Genomic DNA, 27,010 nt, shown 5'->3' on the forward strand with positions numbered 1-27,010 from the left:
TAGGGCATTGAGGGCCTTACTGATAAAGGTGCTGCGGTAGCATAAACACTTTTGTCTATTTCCAAAATAGTGAGAGTAGACTCTTAAATAAAGCCTACTAGTAAGCAATCCCTGGATGTGGCCACCAGTGAATGGGGAATAACCCAGACCACATTACAAGGAAGAAGGTGGAACAGGGATTTGCCAGATAAAGACTAGAGCCCCGACCTTAAGGGGATTGATTTATTGTTCATGAATGCCCTGATACGTCTTTGAATGCACAGTTAGAAATGAAAGACTTCTTTTTAATATAAAAAAGTATCTGACTGGACATGGTTTAATTAATGAGTGAGTGAGCTTTGAGTCATGAGTCATGTTTACTCACTTGTATCTAAACTTTCCCCTTGAGACAGACTTTGATTGCTCTTCCAAAGCTACCACTGAGAGTTAAGTGCAAAAGTGATACTTTGCCCATGTGCTTGAGTTTCACAGCAGGTTGGGCCCCGGGCCATCAGGGGAAAAAAGTCTCAACCTTCTACGCCGATGACACCCAGCTGATCCTCTCCCTCATCAACGAACCCACAACTGCCAGACCAACTTCTATAGTGGAATAAAGGCCGTCGCCACCTAGATGAAAGACAGCTGCCTCAAGCTCAACTCAGAGAAGATCGAAGTACTCATCCTAGGTCCCACCCCTTCAGCCTGGGACAACTCCTGGTGGCCAGCTGATCTGGGACACCCTCCCCTTGGCACCATACTGAATTCATCGCTCTCTATGACCCACCAAATCAATTCAGTTTCCTCAGCCTGCTTCTACACACTCCCCCTGCTTCCAAAGACATTCAGATTGATCCCAACAGAATACAGAAAGACTGCCACCCAAGCTCTTCTCACCAGCAGACTTGACTACGGCAACAAACTCAATGATGGCATCACCCAGAAACCTCCCAAGAAACTACAGAACATTCAAAACACTGCCGCCAGATTGATCTTCCAACAACTCTACTGGCTCCCAGTAAATAAGAGAATCACCTTCAAACTCCTCACTCATGCCTACAAAGCTCTCCACAACACAGGACCAGCAACCTGAACCACAGCCTCGCATTCCACATACCCGCCAGCCAACTCTGTTCCGCCCATCGCACCCTTGTCTCCATGCCCTGGATTCACAAGCCCAGAACCAGAGGAAGTTCCTTCTCCTACCTCACCGGCAAGACCTGGAACACCCTGACTCCACCTCAGGCAAACCGCATGGCTGACCCAATTCAAGAAGGACCTCAAGACCTGGCTCTTCGAATGATCCTCCACACCCAGAAGGACCAGCATCCCCCCCAAGCGGGTGAGTAGTCACACTTTACAAACCCCTGATTGATTGATTGAACCACCATAATTGGGCCCAGTAGCTCCAACGTACCCCTTGGCACTCTGAAGGGGTTCCGATACTTGGCAGCAAGTGGTGGGCGTCTAACCTTTAGGAATCTGAATACAGATGTGAGTGGCAGTGACCATTTCCAATCTGTGCTAGTACAGCAATAAGTCATTTTATTTTCTTCTACGGAGAAGTTCGACACGCATATGCAATGGAGAAAAGAGGGTTGGGAATTAATCTCACATCCATGTCTTTTAATCAGATGAAGGATTAATGTAGGGACAGAAGGTGAAAGATTCCCAGGAGTAAGGACAGAGAGGTCCTTGCTAATTTCAGGAGGGACCAGTTTGAGACACTGTCTGAAAGGGATGATGCTGTAGTTGACTTTATCCTATACACATGCAGAGGAGAAACAGAAGGAAAAGCAAAGTGAACTGGAAAGGGATAAAAAGAAGTCCTTGAGAGAGAGTAACTTAAGATGGCAGAAATGATAACTCCATCTGGGATAAGACCATCTGGAATAGGCCCATCTGGGATCTTTCACTATATCCAGTTCAGGCCAAGTTGTGGCCAACGTTTCAAAAGATCTTGTGCATGCGTATGTTGAAGGGCGGTATATTTTGGAATGGTTTATGTGCTGGTAAGGCGCATGTCTCAAATGAGGTATCTAAGGCAGCTGCCTCCAAGGGGTGCATGCCATTGGAAGGGTCTAAATTGCAAAAAACACAGTTAATGGACAGAATGCAGAACAATGTCTTACATTCACCCCAGTACAAAGATCTGGGCCTAAATCCATCGTTTTTTTGCACTCCACACCACCCTAGGTCAGACAATGGCTATATGCAAATCAGCCTTGACCCTGTGCCTCATGGGAAGCACTGGATTCAAGCAAACCGGGCTGAAGACGGCTGGAATGCCAGAAACCGGTCCTCGGAAGCTTGTTTTCGGTCCAGGGAAGGCATGGCTTGGAAGTTCGGGCTGAACTGTTCCCATGAGGCACAGGGTCAGACTGATTTGCATATGGTCATGTGTGAACTGGGGTGGTGTGGAGTGCAAAAAAACGATGGATTTAGGCCCAGATCTCTGTACTGGGGTGAATGTATGACATTGTGACATTGTTCTGCATTATGTCCATCAGCTGTGGTTTTTGCATTTGTCACCCCGAGTCGAATGGGTATGCTCAGACGTGAGTCCCATGCTCTCCGCACCACTGAATTCAAGCAAACCGGGCTGAAGACGGCTGGAATGCCAGAAACTGGTCCTCGGAAGCTTGTTTCCGGTCCAGGAAAGGCATGGCTTGGCAGTTCGGGCTGAACTGTTCCCATGAGGCACAGGGTCAGACTGATTTGCATATGGCCATGTCTGAACTGGGGTGGTGTGGAGTGCAAAAAAACGATGGATTTAGGCCCAGATCTCTGTACTGGGGTGAATGTATGACATTGTTCTGCATTATGTCCATCAGCTGTGGTTTTTGCATTTGTCACCCCGAGTCGAATGGGTATGCTCAGACGTGAGTCCCATGCTCTCCGCACCACTGAATTCAAGCAAACCGGGCTGAAGACGGCTGGAATGCCAGAAACTGGTCCTCGGAAGCTTGTTTCCGGTCCAGGAAAGGCATGGCTTGGCAGTTCGGGCTGAACTGTTCCCATGAGGCACAGGGTCAGACTGATTTGCATATGGCCATGTCTGAACTGGGGTGGTGTGGAGTGCAAAAAAACGATGGATTTAGGCCCAGATCTCTGTACTGGGGTGAATGTATGACATTGTTCTGCATTCTGTCCATCAGCTGTGGTTTTTGCATTTGTCACTCCGAGTGGGATGGGTATGCTCAGACGTGAGTCCCATGCTCTCCACACTACTGGATTCAAGCAAACCGGGCTGAAGACGGCTGGAATGCCAGAAACCGGTCCTCGGAAGCTTGTTTCCGGTCCAGGGAAGGCATGGCTTGGCAGTTCAGGCTGAACTGTTCCCATGAGGCACAGGGTCAGTCTGATTTGCATATGGCAATGTCTGAACTGGGGTGGTGTGGAGTGCAAAAAAACGATGGATTTAGGCCCAGATCTCTGTACTGGGGTGAATGCATGACATTGTTCTGCATTCTGTCCATCAGCTGTGGTTTTTGCATTGGAAGGGACAGTCATCTTTGGGAGGATGCCTGTGACAGGCCAGATGGTCTATGAGTGAAAAAGGAAGCTCTCCTTAGGTGGTTTGGGCTGAAGCCAGCTCAATACCTGAAGAGATTCCATGACTGCAAGAGAGTGTATGGCGTTCCATTTAATTTTGGATTCATGTGGTATTGCTCGATTGGAACAAGTGTGTAAGTTTGATGGAGGCTATGGATTTTCAGTCCCTTAACATGTTGATAGTGACAGAGCAACTCAAGAAGTAGTGCTTTACACCACTTAGGCAGTATATGTGTGATCGGACAGAGAGGGATCCAACAAAAACGTACATTGTTAGCTGTTAAGTGATTGGCTACCATGGTTCACAAAGGCTGGAGCAGCACAGTTCTAAGCTGAATGGGGGAAGAACACTCCACAGACTGGTTCCAAACTGGAGGGTAAGGGCCAGGGTAATTCTCATGAGATTCGAGTAGGGCCAGTGTAATATGGTAATGGTGTATCCTGGAAACAGCACCCTAAGAAGGGGAGGCAAGGAAGCCCTTTCAAGTCCATGTTGGTGACTATTTTTAAGTGCCACAAGGTGGGACATTTTAAAAGAGATTGTCAAGAGAAGAAACTTGACCAAGAGACATTTGTGATAGCAAGTATGTTACATGTGGGTGAATATACCAGAGCGTGGCCGGTTGAGCTTAACCTAGTAGCTATGGACAATGGGGAATGGGACCCAGATGCTCTGAAGCACATTCATCCTAACAAAATTAGATTTCTGCAGGAATTAATTATCAATGGGAGGAAAGTGTCTGTCCTGAGGGCTACATAAGCCTACCGCCCTATGGTTGTGAGGAAGTATCCTAAGTCTAAAGCAATACTCCCTGGAACCAAGGATACATATTTGGTAGCTAGTTTATAGGACATGGAGCATCTGCTTGCCAGGGTTGAAATTGAGCTCAAATGGCAAGGTGGCCATGGTTGATGGTGTACAGGAAAAGCAAGGAGCTGGATGTCTCCTGGGCAATAATTTGATTGTACTCCTAGATATGGCAGGATGCACTCGGATTTGCTACAAAGATTTCAATCAATTTTATCATGCTCAGAGGTGATAGATTTGGTGTGCAAACCCCCCAATATTGTGCTCTGTCCTAGCGCGTGAAGAATTTGTAAAACAAGAAAGCTGAACCCTAGGTAGGTATCCAGTCCCGAGATGCACTACCTTGATGAGGAATTTCATGTACTAAACAATTTTGACTTTCTTTTGACAGTTTCTTTCATGCTTTTATTCCAATATAACAAACATAAGGAGATGATGGACAGAGCACTGACATTTTTCAGATACTCACCCCCAGTCACAGATCTGGCTTGAATCCATCATTGTTCTTTAGCTCACTTTGCCACCCCAGTTCGGACCCGTACACGTACTAGTATAAAATTATTCACATGCACAATACATGAACTGAAGTGAATGTCCCTTGAATTCAAAATGTGCTTCATGCTAAAGAAGCTCCTTAGTGTGTTGTTGATCAACCGCTAAACTAAAAAACACTTAATTGACTCACCGAGGTTGAAAGCACCAAGACTCATTAGTCCATCGTAATGATTCAATTAGTTAAAATGCATGACAAGCAGTTTTAAACAATGCTAGTCAGTTGATCTATAACACAACGATAAAGCAGGTAGAGAGTTGGTAGCCTTCAGTGGTAGGGGATTACTACCCAAAGAGCAGAACAGGGCAGTTATTGAAAAGGAGTGCTTTATAGAGTGGGACTTGCATACGTTCTGCCTATATTTGTTTGGCACTAAGTTTGTGGTGGAAGCAGATTATAAGCCACTGAAATGGTTTATGGCTATAAATCTCAAGTTGTTGAGCTGGTCTATTTCTTTGAAGGGACTAGTTTTTTGTGGAGGAGCCCAAAACCGGATTGAGTCACAGAAATGCTGATGAACTTTCCCACCGGTTTTACCGGTCTGACCACCAAATCTTAGGAGTTCTGACTTGGAAGTGGCGTGTGTTGGGATGGAAAAGTCCTCTGCATGGTTTAGGACATGTGCCCTTGTTCTGAGTTCCTAACTGTACTGTTGTCGGACAGTGGTGGGTTCTCGGTGGCCTGGTGTGCGGCAGAGGTGAAATACTTGGAGATTTATTTACACTGGTATAGAGAACAGATACTGCTGCTGAACTACAGCCCAGTGATACACCAGCTTGGCGCCAGGGTGGAGCAGTGGATTCGCCTCCCACTGTCCATAGCAGGGCACAGAACCATTATCAAAATGGTGGTCTTCACCCAGCTTCTCTATTTGTTCAACAGCATCCCCATTCCCTTGAAAAATGCCTTTTTTTGGTCAAATATGTAAGATTTTTACATGTCTCATTTTGGGGGGTAAACAGTCTTGTATCAGTTGGAACACTCTCGTCCTTTCCTATGAACAGGGGGAATTTGAAGTTCCGGACATACTACCTAGTGGCACAGTGTAATTACTCACAACACTAATACCACCCGGATGCCAGTGTTCTTTATGCCAAGCCGAAGGAGGATCTAGTAGCCCTCATGAAGATGGTGGCCCTCCTGCCAGCTGGACTGCCACAGGACTGGAGTGATGTTAAAACTGTGTCCACTACATGCTGGACATGGACGATATTATTGAGAAAGACAGGTGGCATGCCAATTTATTCATCTGCACTTCCGTTGATGGTAAATCCATGGCTACCCATCACATTATGGATAAGGTCTGGTTAGAATGTTCCACGTAAACCAAACTGGTGTCTTATAACCACTGACATAAGCTATTACACTACAAATTCCTGTGGAGAGCAAATACCACCCCTGCAGACTTTGCGCACATGTCCTGGACCTGTGATAGAATTGCTTCACACTGGAACACCATCTTTACAGAACTTGCAAGAATTACAAATTTTCAAATAACAAGTTCCCCACTGGTGGCACTTTTGGGACTGGATGCCAGTGCACCTAAAGTGTCACACAAGTTTGTGGTAATGGCTCTAATGCTGGCTAAGAGAAAAAATAGCCTTAAATTGGAGCAGCAAACAAAGTCCCACCTTGGAAAAATGGATCAAAGGCATGATGTATTATGATGCTAATAGTGAAATATTTGCAGAATTCCCCCCACGTTTAGACCTAGGGATATATGGCAGCCCCTGCGAGACTACCAGAAGGAGCGTGAGGGCTGATACCCAATGATCAAACATATAATCAGCCTCCCAATGAACAGGGTGTAACACAATGGGAAAAAGGGGGCGTACTCTGAAAGTCACCAAGGATCAACTTGATGCCACATTAGCGGTACCGAATACTAGAACTTTCCACATCAGATTTACTTGTACTAACTGGCACATACAGTAGAACATTTATGTGATATCTCTTCTAAGAACTACTGCTATTTCCATTTCTGTTTTACGAAGTAACATGTATGTACGACAGAGGAACTTTAAGCATGAATAAAGTAAAAAAACAAAAACATCATCGATAAAGGCACTGATGTCCGTCTGAGTGCTCTTCTTGTCAGGGTCAAATCTAACCAAATCCTAATGTAAGTGAACAATATTCTGTCTGACGTTTTCTTAGCGCATCAATGTTATGATTTATCATTATTTTCTGATGGTGTACATCGTGGGGCTCCACCGTTTTTTGCCTGATAATAGACTAAGAATGAGTTCAATAAAGTCATGGCTGGTGGAGAAAAAAAAATATGTTCTGTTGTCTGGATCCCTAATGCTTTTGTAGTCATAGGCAAACACAGATCGCCATGACATAGGCCTGTCTCCCAGATTGCAATCTTGTTGGACTGGGAGTGTCACCAAAAGAACTACCCTCATAATGGTGGAAGGCTACTGACTTCACCAGGAGTTAAAAGTCACAAGCGCAGTTGTAGCAGCATACTGTGCAGTGATCAGTATGAGTGAATACGCCCTTTTCATCATGTGTCACTAGAGTGAGGTCTACAGGCTCACTCGTCTTTTAAATGTTATGCTGCTGTGTACTGAACTCACCCTTGGCCTAAGTCCGTTAGGGGTAAAGTGCTGCACAGTGCAACCATGGTAATTCTGCTTTGGATGCATGTGTTTCTTGGAAGGATGCAAACAGGGGTGTAGCTTTAAGGGGGGTTTTTGGGGTGTTAATAATTGTATTTTGTGATGAATAGTTGGGTACAGATGCTTTCAGTCTGGTATGGTGATGCGTCGGATGGATTTCACCTGGTATTTTTGCTTGAACCCATTGATAAAAGCACACACACACACTCTCTCTCATCCTGTTTTGAATGTTCTCAAAATGTTGGTTATTTTACAAATGTTGCGTTTCTCTCACTTAATGCACCTATGAATCCGCATTCATGTCTCCCTTTCCACTGCCCCTCCTGTCCCTCTCATGTGTCCTGATGGTTGTATAATCTATATTAACACTAAATGCCTGCATCATTGTTGGGAAATATGAACCTCACACCCTCCAAATCTTACTGACAAAGCTAAGCCCCTGGGTGCAATGCAAGGATAGAGCAGTTCTGTGCAGTACATGAATGATGAGTGCGTATACTGTGTTGATGTATACCTGCAAGAGGTGCGTTATATGAGGGATGTAGTGCAGTGAGTGCGCAGTGGAAGCAGGTGCTGGATATATATGTGTTTGTGAGAAGTACAACACATGAAGGGTTATTAAGCACACACATGATGATTGTGTGTAGTGGCAGTGTGTGTGTTTGCAATTAGCACGCCATAGTATAATACAGAAAGGCTACAGTACTGAACAGTGCACACAGAATAAATGTGAAGGCTGAATTTATATGTGGCTGTTATGGCACAATGCATGGAGGTAACAGTACTGGATAGTGTATTTGCTTTGGCCATACACAGCGTGCAAGTGTGCCAGCAATGGTACATTACATGAAGGATACTGTGTTTCATTTTGGAAAGCACAGACCTGTTTGGGGAAGACATGAGGAGTAGAGGAAGCCTCCAGACAGATTTGTTTATTACTGAATTCTTGTTAGCGCAGTGGGACATACTGGAAGAAGAGAGGGAGAGAGAGAGGGAGAGAGGGGAGAGCGAGGGAGGGAGAGGGAGAGAGGGGAAAAGAGAGAGAGGGAGAGAGGGGGAGAGAGAGGGAGAGGGGGAGAGAGAGGGAGAAAGAGAGGGGGGGGGGAGAGAGAGAGAGAGAGGGAGAGAGAGAGAGAGGGAGAGAGAGGGAGAGAGAGACCCCTCCCTGCACATTTTAAAAGGGCTCTCTTTGGCTCATTGATAGGTAACAAGGAAAAGGCTTGGACACATTTCAGGAAGAAGTTGGGGCTGATAAGGGAATCATATGGAGCAAGGCTGGGAGATCACGGTTATGCTTTTGATGCAGACATCAATGTGTCTGAGATCCATGTGTGAACTCTAGTTACTCCCATGGCCTAGGTTGTGGGACTATCAGCTTCAGAGTCTTTCCTGCTGTGACAGATAGTATTTCAAAAGGAAGAAAATAATAAAAAGTATTCACTTCAAAAGAAGCAGAACCCTAACATAAATCTTTAAAAACCTAGACTTTAAATCACATTTGGTGTCTGGAAATGGACTATGAGAAAGGGAGGTTGAGACCCCAAAATCTGACCAAGCAGCCAGACGGGCTATTTGGGGGCTGATAGCTCTGCAAGACTTCTGCCTGCGACCGGAAATGGGGTCCATGGCCTTCTAGTATCCTCCTGGTTGAAGGGATATCACAAAGGGAAATCAAGACCTGGCCTGGAGCACCAGCACCTGCCTGCTTGCCAAGTCCATGCCATGTGAGGAAGAGGAGAGCTTTGCTGGGAGCGACATTGATGGGAAGCCATGCAGAGAGGAATCCCAGTGCAAGGTATGCGGAGATGGCTGTGCACTGAGTAAATCATTGTCTATATAAAGGGTTGAATTGGTGACCCTGTATGCCAGGAGAGGGCTGCAGTGGACTTAGTTGTGTATCAAGTGCTATGCAGGGAGTGCAAAGCCTGTACTGCCTCATAACGGTGACTCCGTATGCCACAGTGGTCCTCAGCAGAAGTAACTGAGCTGACAAAGTGGCAAGACTTGTGTGCACTTCAATGCGACCCTGTATGCCGGCGCGGTATAGTAGGCTGCCTAAGAGAGGTAAACTCTTTCCCAGCGGGTACCGCAGTGTCCATGTATGCGAGGAGGGTCTGTTGGTACAGAGTATTGCCAAGTTCGGGCTGTAGGCCAGGAAAATTGGAGCTGCGACCTGCAGGTTTAAGTTGAACACGGAGACCTGCCCCAAGGACTCCAGAGGACATTGAGAGGACTTTGCTCTGTCGCTGAGACACATTTGGGAGCACGAAGATCAACTCTCTCCTCAATGTGGGGAAAAGTTGAACCTACCATGCTTCTCAGGAGAAAGCCTGTGCCTGTCAGGTGCTGTCACCGGTCCCGCATGGAAACTGACTGGACCCAGCAGGACTGGAGCATTGAAAATGCCTGCAGCCAGGGCTCCTGCTGAAATGCTTCCATGCTGCTAGAGTAGGTAAGGCTTGATTCGGGCCTGTTGGACCCCTGGAGACTCGCTGTTAAAGGTTCTGCAGCAACATAGGCACCTTTGACTCTTTCATACAGAGTCAGAGTGGACTTTTGAGTAAGGCCTACTAGTGAGCATTCACCGCATGCGGCCACCAGTGAATGTGAAATAACCCCAATTACATTACGGTAGAGGGTAGGACAGGGATTTGCTAGATAAACAGTAATGGCCTGACCTAAAGGGTATTGTGTTAATGCTTAGGAATGGCATACTACATCTTGAATGCATAAAGTAGCATACTTCTTTTTAATATAAAAACAGGTATTTGACTAAAAATGTATTTATTGCCATTACTGAGTTTGCTTGGAGTTTGAGTCGTGTTCACTAAGCCTTATCTACACTTTTCCCTCTGAGGGACTCTTTGACTACTCGCCCGCAGCTGCAACTGAGAGTCAAGTGTAGAAGGGGTAGTTGGCTCAGTTGCTCAGGATCCATAGTAGATCGGGGCCTGCGACATCTGAAGTAAAAGGCCTCCACCACCACTGGTGGTCCCAGTAGCCCCTGCGTGCACAATGGCCCTCTGAAAGGGGTCCTGATACCACCCATTCATGAGCAAACACGATGTCCACTCCATGATGTATAGATGCATTAATAACAATGCTGCCTGCAGTAGATAGCTAAAGATGTCTGTAGTTAGACTGCAAAAACAATAAGGTGAAGACATTTCATTAAGTTATTTATCATTCGAAAGGTGAGTGTGTAGAGACAGAAATTAAAAGATTTAGAAGACTGACAGAGGATTGAGGAGTAAAAAATAAGGAGATATAGAGAATTCTTTGAGTGAATGCGGTCTAGAGGTACAAGGAAAGTTTAATCACGAATGTGTAATTTTGTGCTTTACCTACTTGATTTGGTGGGAGGGGAGCATAAGTTATGGAATTTTCTAAACAAGCTGGATAAAAACCAAATCAGCATTGTTCACTTAACCTGTATTCCAGGGCGGTTCTGAAGAAACTCTTCCTCGCTTACAGACAGCACAAACATATCATTATGAAATGTGATTCTGGGGCAGAAAATCAGCAGTAATTTCACGAACAGTGATACGATTCCATAACACAGCAGAGGTCTTACGATGTATACTTACTCGGTTCATAGTAGTCAACTACAGACACTGAGGCATCTTGGGTGTACGCCACTTTTGAGTCTCTCACTGCTGGAACGGCCACACAAACCTTTGTTTGATTTAGCTGCGGGAACATAACCAGCTTAGTATATATATATATTAAATTCCATATTATTCATTGTAAACTAGATTCATCGCTGGCAGGCTAACGATTTGAAATTGGCACCAACCACCACAGAAGCCAATGTCTCACAAAGGAATAGTAGTTTGTTAAATTATGAATTACTCCAGAACATAATTGTTATCTAAAGAAGTTTAATGGAATTAAAATGTGGGTTTGAGAGAATGTATTTATGTATGTACGCCTGTGTCTATAAAGGTCTATAATTGATTTAGGGACTGTTGGAAACAGGACAAGTGTTATTTTTTTTGCTTATGGAAGAAAACTGTAACAGTTTAGTAGTTTTCATTCAAGCAGGACTGTTCATTTGTCTGGGGGGCATACAAATTGCATTTAGAACACTCTTGTAAGCAATTCCTACATTTCCTATAACATTTACATAGTTTGTGTCTTCAGAGTTCAAGGCTACTAGAGCTCTGTTGGAGAGCTGAGGCTGCAAATGTGGCTCACTGATCTACAGTAGAGTCCTTTATGTCCATAGTTCAAATCCAGTGGCAGATGATACGCCACGTTAGCAGTGGGATTGACAGCGCACAACTAGTAATACAGTCAATGAGCATGTAACTCAGGCTTTTGAGGGCGTTGGCTGTGCTGCAGGCTCTGCAGTGTCAATCACAATGCTAGTGTGTGCAACTTGAACTGTGAGACAAATGAGGGAGCATGATTTAGGTAATGAGATGTCGAAGGCAGCAAAAGTGGGCCACATCTTAGTGTTTGATGGTAATTGTGCAGATCAATTAAGTTCTGGTCCAAAGACTATCTAGAAAAAAATAACACATCAACCACAGTATTGTTGGAACCGACGAGTTGCAAGCCTTTTGCAAAACAGCTGACATGGAAATATTTCTAAGTTCTAGGGGGAGTGTGTTCCCTAAGTAGCAAGAAAGAACTGAAAAGAAATGGCATCCATGTCAGGATTTCTTTTAGTGAGGGATCACAAGTTTTAGTGGGCATACCAAAGAGAGTTCTGCTAGGCAGATATGCTATTGGCTATTTGGCCAAAAAGTTATGCAGCCTGTCCTAATTCCTTTTAGTGCAGAAGACATGATGCTCACATTCTCAGCACTACCTTCATAGTCAGGAGTGGCAGCTAGGTAAATGTAGTGGTGGGGTAAGGGCGTTGGAGGCAATTACAAAAAAATAAGAAAGAAAGAAAGGAACCCTCACCTACCTCCTGGTCGTCACCTCTCCTCTGTCCTCTATTGTAGTCTCCATGAAGCACACAGGCTTCCAGATTCCCTTACTTAATCATGACGCTGCTGTCACCAGCATGACAGCAGCAGCATGATTGGTCTGAGTGCCCTTGTTCGGCACTAAGGCACGCAGTGGGAGCCTGTGCATGTTCTCCCCCCGGCCTTGCAATATAGCCGAGTTGAGAACATGCCGGCCAAACCGTCATACACACTTGTAGTGCAGCAACCACTCCTCTTTCATGTGAGGACTGCCAAACCCGCCTCACCCTAACCTGGCTCGGGCTCAATACAAAAAAATAAAATAATAATAACGTAACGTTATTAACGTTGTATTATTATCATTTTATTTTTCCTGTGAACTCAGCGGGGAGACAATACACTGCCTTAGCGGAGAAGCCGCCGCTGTTTATAGCGCAGAGAGAAAATAGATCATATTCCCCCAGATAGGGCATAAAATTCCTCCTACGGTGCTTGCAACATAGGATTTATTTTTAGAGGCCAATCTTGAACTGCTGAGGAACAGCTGTCCAGCAGCTTAAGGAATTTTTGTTTGTAATGGAGGGGAGAAACTCTCCTCTTTCAACCGTACTTCGCCCTAGTCTGTCTGAGAATCCCTGCAGGAGGGCGATTCCCAAGAAAGATTCACCCACTAAGTACCAGGCAGTTGAAAGTGGGGAGCATTCCCCAAGCACCGTCTATTTTTACCCATAATGTACCCATTCCAGGCCAGTGGGAAGAAAGCCTCAAAAACACCAGGGCTGCTCTGTTTTTAAATCATTAGACTAGTGTGGGGTCTGTCGGAGAATGCACACAAGACAATAGGGGAGGGTTTTATGTGTTTTAACAAAAGAAAATGGAGTAGGGTTACCTGTCCTCACATTGGGCCACATTCACCATCCCTAGAGCCTAAAAAGTGCCCCCGGGGTATAACAAACATTTACTCACACTCATTGCGTCCCCAGGCAACTTTGATATTATAGGAGGAGATGCAGATGCTTGCAGGGTTCCATCTATAATAAGGCATACATCTTGTACCAGCACGATCACTAGGCAGTGTTCCCTCATTTGCATAGGGTATGTGAACAACAGAATCGCCCAACCCTCTCCACAAGGGACATCGAAGACCTGATAAGATTTTACAACTTAGAGTCACCCTACTCAGAAGACTCAAGAGGCTCCTCTATCCCTATCGCTATGAGCAGACAGGTGACTAATATTCCCACTAAGTGCATAGGAGACAACTTCAACAATCTCATTGAAGTTCAAACTGTCCCACATCCCAATTCCATGCAGCTTACATACCTGAAGTTACATATTAAACACAATAGTGAGATAGCAGAAATCACAAAATCAGACAACCTAGACCTTCCCTTCAATAGTGTCAAAGAGGGAATACCATATGCTGAATGCCTCAGAATGAGGGGTAATTGCAGTACAGAGGAGGGCCTTAGCAGATATAATAATGAACTTTTCAGTAGATTGCACAGAAGGGTTTATAAAACAGACACTTGCTAAAGCCAAAACCAAAAGTGAATCAGCTGCCAGGGAAGACCTCCTGTTCAAAGCTAGAGAACAAAGCAAGAAAAATACAGCGGGAACCCCGGGACTAATCACAGGTTTCAATGTTTATCACAACACAGTTAGAAAAATACTACACAGACATTGGAATGCAGTCAGGAGTGATCCAATACTAGGCCTGACCTGCCCAAAAGCTCCAGCCATAAGCTTTAGAAGAGCGAGGTCCATGCGCCAATAGGTAGTACGCAATGCGCCTGCAAGAGCGAGTAACCAGACTTGGTTAAAATCCCCAAAAGGCTTTAGCAAGTGCAGCAAATGCAAGGCTTGCAAACACGGTATCAATACCAAATCTGTCAACATGCCATTTAGACAGACACCATACACCATACAGGGGAACTATAACTGCAAGACTGAGTTTGCAGTCTATGTCTTGAGATGCACATGCTCTAAAACCTATGTCGGCAGCACTATCCATCAGGTCCACGTTCGCATTCTCCAACATTTGAGGGCTATAGCGAACGATGACCAGACCTACCCAGTGGCACATCACATCAATTCGCGCCATGGGGGGTTATGCCCAAGACCTCTCTTATTTTGTCATCGACAATGTGCTCAGGAACCCAAGGGGAGGAAATCGGCAATTGGCATCACGGAGGTTTGAATCGAGATATATTATTCTCTTCAACTCCAAGATCCCACAGGAGATGAATGCCGGTTAAGCGCGGAGTGTCCATCTGTAAAGTCAGTTTTTTTCTTTATTTTTCTTAGCTGGCATCCTCCCGCATGTCTTGTCCTCTCCCTGATAGTGTTACGGTTCTCTCTTTTATAAGTAAACCTTCTTAGTTTTATTTTCCACCCCTTATGTTATGTGTTTCCTTTCAATTACTTATTATATTTAATTTTCTAATTCTTTCGATATTGAAATTGGGGCTGTTCTCCACTATGGAGAATTGGGTATTGCCCACACCGTCTCCCAACTCATAGGAAATCGATAACCGCATGCCCACTTGGGCAGAATTTATGTTTGCGGAATGGCGATAGATAGTTTACATTTTAGTTCGACAGCCTCCCTTTCTTCACCCTTTGTACTTACTACACAAATTTTTCCAAACGATAATTCAGGTCAGTTTGTATTATTGTGGCGCTCCAGGATAACGTGATTTCACTAGTTCCCATGCACATGTATATTATTTTAGAGGAACTTCTATGTCCATTACTTGCAGCACACACAAGGGCAGAGCCAACAGGGACATCAGGACAGTTATTTAATTTAAAAACTGATTGATCACTAAACTTGAGTGAATACCTTAACTCATGTCTTAGTGCAAAGGGAGACAGTCTGCTGATTGTAATTTTACCTGTTTAAATGTTTATTCTTTCCATGCAATGAAAGTTTTCTCTTTTAAAAAATAATATTTTTTGCACTGTCATGGGTATTGAGCACCTTCTATGTCTATGATGTGTTTGGTAACCCAGGCAACGAAAAGGGAAATGGTGGAGGTGTATATATTTGAGTCACTCACAGAACTATTTATGCAGTGATCAAGGCGGTCCTGCCGCCGAAACGCGTCTGTCCTTGTTGAAATAAATGTCTTGTATGCCAAAACTACTCACGGAGTCAGTGCCTGCATGTGGAATTGACTGTCAGGATATATATATATGTATATATATATATATATATATATATATATATATATATATATATATATATATATATACTACTTATCTCAATTCATTATCAATGGACCATCCACTATCACTTCCATGCAGATGACCTTAAGCTCTATATGAAAGTATTATTTCCGGAAGACATCACCATAGCCTCACAAATTCTCAACAAGATTCACTCCTGGATGACCTGGCACCACCTCAAGGTAAATCTACTAAATCTGAATTCCTTTTTACCTCACCAAACAATAGCTGCACCCCTGTACTAAAATGACTTGAGGGGAGCTTTCTCCTCAACTGCATGGCAAACATCTTAGACAAACACCCCAGCCTCCAAAATTACTTCAATAACTTGACCTACGGAGCCCATTTCTAATTCAAACTCACTGTAGAATTAGGTATTTCATTCCAGCCTACAATTTCAAACTAATCATCCAGGCACTTGTCCTTCTGAAATTAGATTATGGTAACTCCCTTTTAACACAGCTTCTCAAAACGCACCCCGCACCCACCAAAGCAGTTAAACACCCTGTCACTATATTGATCACAGGATACAGAAAATTCATCCACATCCATTCAAGGTGACTAACTCCCTCTAGGTCATCATGGAAAGAATTTCCAGTCATGAACATTTCACCTACAAATCATTGTTATCAGGTGTGTCAGTCTAAATAGCTGAATAGCAGCAAATCAAGACTACAACACCCAGAATGTATTAGGCTGACACAAAAGCCCAGGACTGGAAATTGTGTCCATAATAATTGAGTGGCACACTGTATTCTAATGAAACATGGGTAAGATTATGCTGGCTTGCTTGGTTGTTACCCAGGGGTCGTGAACGTCATTTACACCTTAATGCCAGTCTGTCAGTAAGTTTATTAAACTGGGGATTTTCAATCTATTAGGCTTCTGTTATTTCATTTTAGGGCCCCCTGGGATCAAGTTTACAGTCTTCCTTAGAGTATTATCTTGGTACATGGATGACAAAGCTTTATTTAAGAGTAAAAGACTGCAGGAATATAGATGTCACTGACAAGAGCTGACAATCATGCAATATACAAAAATGTATTGGGCATAGTAATCATAGAATCCAACATGTAAAAATGTATTTATTGCTAACCCAAGTAATTGTTTTGTCTTCACTTTACTTACAGAATCAAAGTACAGGTTGACAATTCCATTGCCATTTTCCACTTTCTTGATCAAATTGTTCAATGAAACCGAATCAGGAGACGGGGCAAAGCCACTTAGTAAATCCACTTGCATAAGGACCATACCGCTCTCTGGAGATGTGTCTGTTCCTAAAAATCTTCACAGAAATGATAAAGAAACCTTCACATATTGCAGAAATATTATTTAACTCTTAATTTTTAAAGTAGATCACATGAATTCAGTGAACACTATTCAATATTATACCATGTGGAGTTTAACAAATTGTAAACTGTATGTCATAAATGACGTGTGTCGATGTAGAACACTCTGCCACAAACTAGAATACCTCAATTCAAACTAGGGTGTTTTCCACCCACAGTAAAAACTATTAATCTGGAGTAGGGCAGTTACTACTTATGGTAAATACTAGCCATTTGGAGTTTGTCATAACAGAATGAGGAAGTTGTGTTTCTCAAACTGAGTACCGCTGAGTGAAATTTTAATTACGTCAGCTAAATTCCAGAATTTAACGTTATATGACATTCCCAACTTTTTTTAAACTTTCCTATTACATTACTTTGTGTAATAGGTGTCCTCTGGAGAATGGTTCAGTCAGAAAAAATTGGGGAGAGAGACATTTTCTGCGCAAACCAGTCTCATGATGGTATCATGTGAGGCTTTTTTCTACATAAGGTGCGTGTTCACCTGAAAACATCATATTTCAACACGAGAGTCTAATTTCATATAATTTTGTGAAATGTTCTTGAAATTTCACAACACATCATGCAATATTATGTTATAACTTTTTCTTATCCAATCTTCCACTAATATATTCCGCCAGGTTTTTTCTGGCCTATTTTTGTGGAAGGTCGTGTTTGCAGCAAAACAAAATTTAACTCACCATTTGGAAAGAGTACCAAAAAACTCTAAACTTGTTCGTGATAAATAAGTGATATGAAAGTGTTGGGATCTAGCTAGGATAAGCGTGAACAAAGTACAGTCCCTGGATGGAGTTGTTAAACTTTGACTAATGAACTTCTGTTGATATGAAACATGCTTTTCTGTTCCACAACATGACAACACGTCACAGCATCCGCTTACAATGCTGCAAGTGCATTAAAACATTCTACACAACATCAAACTGCTTTGTGGCATTGACTATTTCATACCAAATGTTCTAGGTTGTAATAAATGCAACACTGCAAGCAAACGTGGTAGATACCTTAATCTGAACAGCACCGGCATTAGTCAAGTTTTGACAATACAAATGCCTGAATCCAAAAACATTTATAGTTATAGGGTTAAAAGGCAATTAATACATCAGACCGTACAGAAGATCTCAAGTAGCAAATTGCGACACTTGAGAGTTGTATTCATTATTCGGAAATCCTGAGTACTTGCCTTTGTAATAGATTGTTCAGCGCAAAACAACCAATCAAATAACCGCAAATGATGTCCAAGACTATGTTATCATTTAAGATAACTGCTTTTTTAGATATATTCCAGGGAAAGAGCACGTAGAGGTTAAATGAGAAGGTTGGTACGAAGCCATTTATATTTTTTGTTAGTAGTCACTATCAGCAGAATATATGGCTACCCCCAAGACAATTCTTGTTGCCTCTGTTTGCATGTCCACGTGCACAGCTAAGGATATGTGTGCTAAGAATGCAGGGATGTATGAAACATATTAGAACACTATAACGTTGGAGGTACACTGAAGGCAAAGGAAATGCAGAGGGCAATAACTAATCGTGCAGACCTTTGCTCCAATATTCCAATTGTTATCTTTTAGTTTCTCCCTGTACAATTGAGAACATTATACCCTTAGTAGATGAGCTGTTCTAACAGCAGAAGGCTATAATCCTGTAACATGACATGTGGGTAAGTATAAAAAAGGAATTCTTTCCATTTCCGAGTTCCAAGTGAAATCATACACGACTCAACTTTTCACCCATTGTCTATGCTGGAAACTCCTTGCTAGAAAAAAAATCTTTGTTGATGCTTACCTAAGTACAATTCTTTAGACCGACTACTGACGCCAAGGTAATGTACAACTAGGTTTTTCCAGCAGAGGACTGCCAATGAGATATATAGACTTCTTCTTTGTTTTAATACATTTCCCTATTGAGCATTTAAACACCTTGTACAAAGGATTAATCAAAGTATTGCTGCTATGGAGTACGGACATAGCAAATCAAGCAGAAGAAACTGAGTTTGAGTAGAAACAAAATAAAATAAAATCCCTGCGGTCCCAGAACATCTGGGGAGATCAGTAGATTTCATCATAATTTATAATCTTGTTTCTTGCAATATCCATGGACTTAGACAGATTGCCTCTTTGGATGAAAGGCACATTGCTTAAATTGATGGTGACAAAACCGAGGTTTGGATCGTGGGTAGAAACACTCAATCGTGGGGCCCAGAGTACTGACCTGCATCTTTAGGAATTGTTCCTACCCCTTCTACCAAACTGAAAAGCCTGGGGTTCTTGTTAGATGATGCTTTGTCGATGCTCCCTCAAGCTGCTATAGTAGCATCTACCTGCCTTGCAGTCATGAAATGGGTGAGGAGAATTATTTGGATTATTCCTCACTAGGCACTGAGAATGCTAATTCAGGCCCTTATCCTTTCAAGACTGGATTATGGGAGTGTTCTCTATCTGAGCGCTGACAAGGCAGCTGCCTGCCATCTTCAGGTGATGCAGAAATCTGCGGCTAGAGTACCTACTCGACTTCTGAGCAGTACCGCAGCCTCCCCCGTTCTCAGAGAGCTGGATTAGCTACCTATCAGAAAAAAAGTACAAATTAATGCTCCCTGCTTTATGTTTAATGCAAAAGCAGGATTTGGTCCGAACCATGTACAAGAGCTGGTCTCCCCTTACATCCCCTCCCGAGATTTGAGATCTGCCAGCCAGGTCCGATACTCAGTGGCGTAACGAAACTTGAGGGGGGCCCCCTGCAAACTACATGGAGGGGGCCCCCTCCCATCCTCCGTGCCAGTCTAGAGCTCTCAGGCCAGCGACCCGCCATACTGCAGGGGATGCCTGGCTATTGTTATGCCACTGTCTCCAATCCAGCCGTTATAAGTAACACTGGATGGTGGAGTTAAAGGTTGGGCGTAGTCTGCCGGCAGGCTATCATAGGTGGCGGTCCGTTCATTACAGGGCCCCTGCCATCAGTACGCCAGGGAAGTTTGCTCAATGTTAGGTGGGTTTCCTGATGCAGACTCCTGTCATGATATACAACATCGGGACCACTCATCGTTCAGTTTTGACAAAAGTGCATCCACTGCTCCTTCTTGTTTCTGTTTTAAAACATTAGACAAAGCGACAATGCAGTATTTCAAAACCAGATGTAACTACAAAGAGCACATTTTGATAATACATTTTTATTAGTAGACAATAGCAATCTTAAGAGCCATTGCATAGCTTCATACACTCTTTGACCCAAATTCCATCACAGTCTCTCAGTCTATCTCTCTCTCTGTCAGTCAGTCAGTCAGTCAGGCAGTCTATCTCTCTCTGTCATTCAGTCTCTCTTAGTCAGTCAGTCTCTCTCTCTCTCTGTCAGTCTCTCTATCTCTCTCTCTTTCTGTCAGTCAGTCTCTCTCTGTCAGTCAGTCAGTCTCTCTCTGTCAGTCTCTCTCTGTTTTTAGTCTCTCTCTCTCTCTCTCTCTCGGTCAGTCAGTCTCTCTCAGTCAGTCAGTCTATCTCTGTCAGTCTCTGTCTTTCTGTGAGTCAGTCTCTCAGACAGTTTCTCTCTGCCAGTCTCTCGAGTCAGTCAGTCTCTCTCTCTGTCAGCCAGTCTCTCTCTCACAGTCTGTCTCTCTCTCTGTCAGTCAGTCTCCCTCTCCCTGTCAGTCAGTCTCCCTCTCCCTGTCAGTCAGTCTCCCTCTCTCTGTCAGTCTCTCTCTCAGTCAGTAAGTCTCTCTCTGTCAGTCCCTCTCTCTGTCAGTCTCTCTGTCAGTCTCTCTCTTTCAATCTCTCTCTCAATTAGTCAGTCTCTATCTCTCTGTCAGTCTCTCTCTCTGTCAGTCTCTCTCTCTCAGTCACTCTCTCTGTCAGTCTTCCAGACAGTCTCTCTCTCTCTCTCTCCTCGGTCAGTCTCTCTTAGTCAGTCATTCTCTCTCTCTCACAGTCATCCAGTCTCTCTCAGTGAGTCTCTCTCTCTCTCTCCCAGTCAGTGACTCTCTCTGTCAGTCAGTCTCTCTCTGTCAGTCTCTCTTTCTCTCAGTCAGTCTCTCTCTCTCTCAGTCAGTCTCTCTCTCTCTGTTGGTCAGTCTCTCTCTCTCTCTGTCGGTCAGTCTCTCTTTCTCTGTCAGTCTCCCAGTCTCTCTGTCAGTCAGTTTCTCTCTCAGTCAGTCTCTCCCTGTCAGTCTCTCTCTCAGTCAGTCAGTCTCCTAGTCAGTCAGTCTCTCAGTCTCTCTCTCCTAGTCTCTCTCTCTGAGTCAGTCAGTCTTTCTTAGTCAGTCATTCCCTCTCCCTCAGTCAGTCTTCAAGACAGTCTCTCTCTCTCTCTCCCTCTGTCAGTCTCTCTGTCAGTCATTCTCTCTCTCTCGCAGTCAGCCAGTCTCTCTCAGTGAGTCTCTCTCTCTCTCAGTCAGTGACTCTCTCTGTCAGTCTCTCTCTCTCTGTCAGTCAGTCTCTCTCCGTCAGTCTCTCTCAGTCAGACTCTCTCTCTGTCAGTCTCTCTCTGTCGATCAGGCTCTCTTTCTCTGTCAGTCACCCAGTCTCTCTGTATCTCAGTCAGTCAGCCTCTGCCTCTCTCTGTCAGCCTCTCTCTCTCTGTCAGTCAGACTCTCTCTCTCAGTCAGTATCTCTCTACCTCAGTCAGTCAGTCTCTGTCAGTAAGTCAGTCTCTCTCTCTCAGTCAGCCAGTCTCTCTCTCTCTCTCTCTCTCTCTCTCTCTCTCTCTCTGTCAGTCTCTCAGCCAGCCAGTCAGTCTCTCAGTCAGTCAGTATTCAGTCTCTGAGTCAGTCAGTCAGTCTCTCTACTCTCTCTCCGCTCTCTCTCCACTCTCTATCTCTCTACTCTGTCCTCTCTATCTCCACTGTCTTACTCTCTCCATTGTCTCTCTCTCCACTCTCTCTCCACTGTCTCTCTCTGTTTCCACTCTCTCTCTCCAACCTCTCCACTCACTCCCTCCACTCTCTCTCTCCACTCTCCGTCTCGACTCTCTCTCTTGACTCTCTCTCTCTCCACTCTCTCTCTCTCCACTCTCTCTCTCTCCACTCTCTCTCTCTCCACTCTCTCGCTCTCCACTCTCAAGCTCTCCACTCTCTCTTTCCAATCTCTCTACTGTCTCCCTCCATTCTGTCTCTCCACTCTCTCTCCATTCTCTCTCTCTACTCTCTCTCCTCTCTCACTCTCCACTTTCTCTCTCCACTCTCTCTCTCCACTCTGTCGCCACTCTCTCTGTCTCCACTCTCTCTCCCTTCACTCTCTCTCTCCAATCTCTCCACTCTCTCCCTCCACTCTCTCTCGCCTCTCTCTCTCCACTCTGTCTCCACTCTCTCGCCACTCTGTCTCCACTCTCTCCACTCTCTCTCCCCACTCTCTTGCTCTCCACTCTCTGTCTCCACTCTCTCCCTCTCCACTCTCTCGCTCTCCACTCTCTCGCTCTCCACTCTCTCTCCACTCTCCCTCTCTCCACTCTCCCTCTCCACTTGCTCTCTCCACTCACTCTCTATCTCCAATCTCTCTACTCTTTTAACTCTCTCTCTCTCCACTGTCTCCCTCTACTTTCTCTCCACTCTCTGTCTCCACTCTCTCTCCACTCTCTCCCCACTCTCTCTCCACTCTCTTGCTACTCTCTAACCACTCTCTCTTTCCACTCTCTCTCTCCACTCACTCTCTCTCTCCACTCTCTCTCCCCAACCTCTCCACTCTCTCTCCACTGTCTCTCTCTCTCTTTCCAATCTCTCCCCAACCTCTCCACTCTCTCTCTACTGTCTCTCCCTCTTTCCACTCTCTCTCTCCAACCTCTCCACTCTCTCTCCACTCTCTGTCTCCGCTCTCTCTCTCTCTCTACTCTCTCTCTCCACTCTCTCTCTCTCCATTGTCTCGCTCTCCACTCTCTCGCTCTCCACTCTCTCTTTCCAAAGTCTCTACTGTCTCCCTCCATTCTCTCTCTCCACTCTCTCTCCACTCTCTCTCCCCTCTCTCTCTCCTCTCTCTCTCTCCACATTCTCTCTCCACTCTCTCTCTCCACTCTGTCACCACGCTCTCTGTCTCCACTCTCCCTCCACTCTCTCTCTCCAATCTCTCCACTCTCTCTCCACTCTCTCTCCAATCTCTCCCCAACCTCTCCACTCTCTCTCCACTGTCTCTCCCTCTTTCCACCTCTCTCTCCAACCTCTCCACTCTCTCTCCACTCTCTGTCTCCACTCTCTCTCCCCACTCTCTCGCTCTCCACTGTCTGTCTCCACTCTCTCTCTCCACTCTCTTTCTGTCCACTCTCTCGCTCTCCACTCTTTTGGCCTCCACTCTCTCGCCACTCTCTCTATCCACTCTCTCTCTCTCTCCACTCTCGCTCTCTCCACTCTCGCTCTCTCCACTCTCGCTCTCTCCACTCTCGCTCTCTCCACTCTCGCTCTCTCCACTCTCGCTCTCTTCACTCTCGCTCTCTCCACTCTCGCTCTCCACTCACTCTCTCTTTCCAATCTCTCTACTCTTTTCACTCTCTCTCCACTGTCTCCCTCCACTCTCTCTCCACTCTCTCTCCACTCTCTCTCCACTCTCTCTCCACTCTCTTGCCACTCTCTTGCCACTCTCTCTCCACTCTCTCTTTCCACTCTCTCTTTCCACTCTCTCTCTCCACTCACTCTCTCTCTCCACTCTCTCTCTAATCTCTCCACTCTTTCCACTCTCTCTCTCTCCACTCTCTCTCCACTCTCTCTCTCCAATTTCTTCACTCTCTCCACTCTCTCTTTCCACTCTCTGACCACTCTCTGTCTCCACTCTCTCTTTCCATTCACTTCCTCCACTCTCTCTCTCCAAGCTGTCCACTCTCTCTCCACTCTCTCTCTCTCCACTGTCTGTTGGGACAGCAAACAAGGTGTATTGCTCTACCGTGGCACATTACTTTTAATAAGTCCAAATAAGACAATCAAGACCCAATACGTCTTCAGCCCGACCCTAGGCATCCAGAACAGTCAGCCACCTTCACACTATAATGTCCCCGCCTCTCCTCTGCAACCAGAGCAACACAAACACAACTTGGCATACTGAGTTCAATTACTAAACACGCCTGACTGAGGGCAGACACAAAGTAGTGTGGCTTCTAACAAGTGTGCTCTTACCTGAGGGCACCATGTTGCTGCCTCGTCCCTTCTCCCTTGAGCATTGCCGTGGAGAATGCTGTCTCTGCCCCTGCCCCCCCACCCCTCCGCGCCCCCACCGCTACCTCTTTCCAGCTCGTGGCTCTGAGACTCTGACTGAAGAGGAACAATGTAAATTGAAACATTGTTTCTCTTCAGTCCTGGGTCAGAGCGGAGGGGCTCGGAGCAGGCTGCAGACAGCCTGCACCTGCTTCAGAGCCTCTCACGCACAGATCTGATCTCCACCGAGGAGCGGAGGGGCCCCCTTCACCTACTCAAGGCTGAGGGGCCCCCTTCACCTACTCAGGGCTGAGAGGCCCCCCCGCACTGCAGGGGCTGCGGGGGTGTTTGTTACGCCCCTGCCGATACTGTGTGCCCAGAATACACCGGGCTCACGTTCTTTTGCTTAATCACGGCTGAAACTATGCAACGCTTTGCCTCAGTATGTAAGAAACTGGACTTTGTCAATGCAGTTTTGCAAACTTTTAAAAACATTGCTCTTCTAAATATGGTGTCTTCACGATCTCCTTGCAGTTGCTCAGCTCTGGGAAACCAAATGGGTAGCTGTGCGCTTTACAAATGCAATTAATATTATTTTTAGTACTGCTTATTCCATGCTGTCAACTCTCTCTTTTCATAATGTTTGTAATGTATCTAACTATATTTGCAGAGTTGATGACTGTATCCTCTATTTGTATCATTCTGTGTCTTGGGTTATTCATCTATTGGACATATGTTCATACTTGCTAAAGGATATAAAACTCACTAGTTTCTAAGCTGTGGCTTTCCAAATATGTTCTTAGAGTTGAAAATGTTAATCTTGCTTTGATTGACACTTTGCACAGCGCATACTGCAAACTTGATTGCCACCAGAGGTGCTTCAAGCCTTAGAAAAGTATATTTATCAATGCTTTTGTGGGAGTAGAGAGTTGGGGGCTCTTGTAAAAAGCAGATCTAGTAATAGCCACAGAAAGTTTGTGTATTCTTCACTCAAAGATCGATCAAAAGGAACACAGTAGCATACTGGCACTTCATTCACTGGAAACTGGTGACCAATCTAAGCACTACGATTACATTCAGGAGAGGTAAAAGATTATAATTGTCCAACTGGTGTTATTTTCTGAAAGGGAAGTAAGGAAGTGTAAACGATTAGTTGTTTTTACATTCTTATCAGAAACTGGATTTACATTGAATTTCAGAATTCCATAGAAGCCTCCAAAAGTAAGGCTATGAAAATTGTACAAGGAGCCTGGAAAGTTAAAATTATTGAAATTATTTTACTTTTACTCAGAGCCCAAAAATGATGTGTGTAAATCTATGTTACATTTTCCCATAGTAGAATTTAGACTAAGGGTCAGCTTTCATTCCCTGAAGGTGGTCTAGGTATAATTTATTACTAGGTTAAGGTACATATGTGGGGACGGGTATGACAAACAACTCAGTAAGCTAACTCTTTCCAGAAAACAACACAGTTCCGCGAGAATCTCTTCTCACCCCTTGTTAGCTATAGCACAAGTAGCAGCACATTCCCATACAATTGAGTGTAAGGTTTAGGCAGTACCAACAATTTTAAAGTAAAGAACACATCACCAAATAGTTCTAAAATCAATTGAGAAAATTAGGCGAGTATTTAACGAGCAAAAATACATCAATCTCCTTAAAACAGGTTAAGGGTACCAGAGATATGAATTTAACAATTTTTAAAACAAAAAGGGCCAAGAAAAAAGTAAAGCGCCAATTATAATTTCCTATTCATAGTTGACCGGGACACAGATATGATTTCAGGCTGACCACAATGGTGTAGGCGTCGCATACACCACAGTGATACCTTTAGAGCTCCAACGAGTGAAAGTTCAAGGCTGTGGCCAGCATGGGCCCCTCGGAGTGGATAGGTAATTGTCGAGCTCCAGTTGAAGCGGTGATTTTTAGTAACCAAACCTCAGAGAAGGACAAGCATGAATTTCGTAGCAAAACTAGTCTTCCACACAACAAAAAGGTCAGAGTGGGATGAACGTATTTTTTCCCCACATCGGGAGCTACTTTCCTGAGCAAAACACCGTGACTTGCCCCAGTTCTCCAGAGAAGGCAAAAATAACTAAGTCCCAATTTCTTGCCAACTGCTGGGAAAGGTATTTCTAGTCAGCTATGCAGCCCACAGCTCCCCAGGACAAATTTCTAGGAACCAGAATACTCTCCAGCCACTAGGAATCCTAGAAGGTCAAGTCCTGTGGGGTCAGCTGAAACCTTCTTGGTGTCAGAACGCCTTCTGTTTTTTGTGTCTCTAAAGCAGGCAAACAGGAGGCCAACCACTTGACCCCTCATGAACAGTTCTAGTAAAAATTTAGCAGGAGTCTTTCAGTGAGTCCTCTTCTTCTGACAAGAGTCAGGAATCTTCTTCCAGCAGAGCTTACATCTTCAGTTCGGGTCTTTCCAGGCCCATGAATGTTTTGAGGAGGAGGAGAGTTTAGGCACTAGCTTTAACCTCTGCACTAGCCAGTGATCGAAGGAATTTCGGCAGTCAATCCTAACAATTTTCTTATAGCTCCCACACCTCCTTTTGCAGCAACTCCTGTTTTTGTCTTACTGTTGAATGTTTCAACATGGGAAGACCCTTCTGCGACTACACAGGCCTATTTTCTACTTCTTAGCCACACCCCTATTTAAATGAGTTCTCCTGCCATTCAACAAAGTCCAAACTGGTTCTCTCCCCTACTGTGACTAGAGCTTGGCAGTCTACGAGGATCCTAGGAACTAACAGGAGAAGCACACCATGGCATATCCAAGTCAAATAGTGGAAAGTTGCTCTTCCTTCTAGAAATTGTTTCTGTCCACTCCCAGATAGCTCATCCATTCTAAGTGGTCAGCAGTTGACACCCATCTGCTCTTCTTGGGCTTATGC

General features: G+C 44.6%; 1 protein-coding gene across 1 annotated transcript in view; it reads right to left on the reverse strand.

Annotated features, from left to right (window-relative positions):
* The window catches only part of LOC147707493 (CD109 antigen-like), an 899,009-nt gene that overhangs the window by 14,850 nt on the left and 857,149 nt on the right, over nt 1-27,010 (reverse strand). The window contains exons 31-32 of the mRNA XM_086926509.1: nt 16,795-16,951; nt 11,104-11,206 (exon numbers count right to left, since the gene is read on the reverse strand). Of these exons, the coding sequence (XP_086782635.1) occupies nt 11,104-11,206; nt 16,795-16,951 (260 nt within the window). The remainder of the gene's footprint in view (nt 1-11,103; nt 11,207-16,794; nt 16,952-27,010) is intronic.

The sequence above is a fragment of the Lissotriton vulgaris genome, chromosome 6 (genome assembly GCF_964263255.1).
Source record: "Lissotriton vulgaris chromosome 6, aLisVul1.2, whole genome shotgun sequence".
In the NCBI taxonomy this organism is placed as follows: Eukaryota; Metazoa; Chordata; class Amphibia; order Caudata; family Salamandridae; genus Lissotriton; species Lissotriton vulgaris.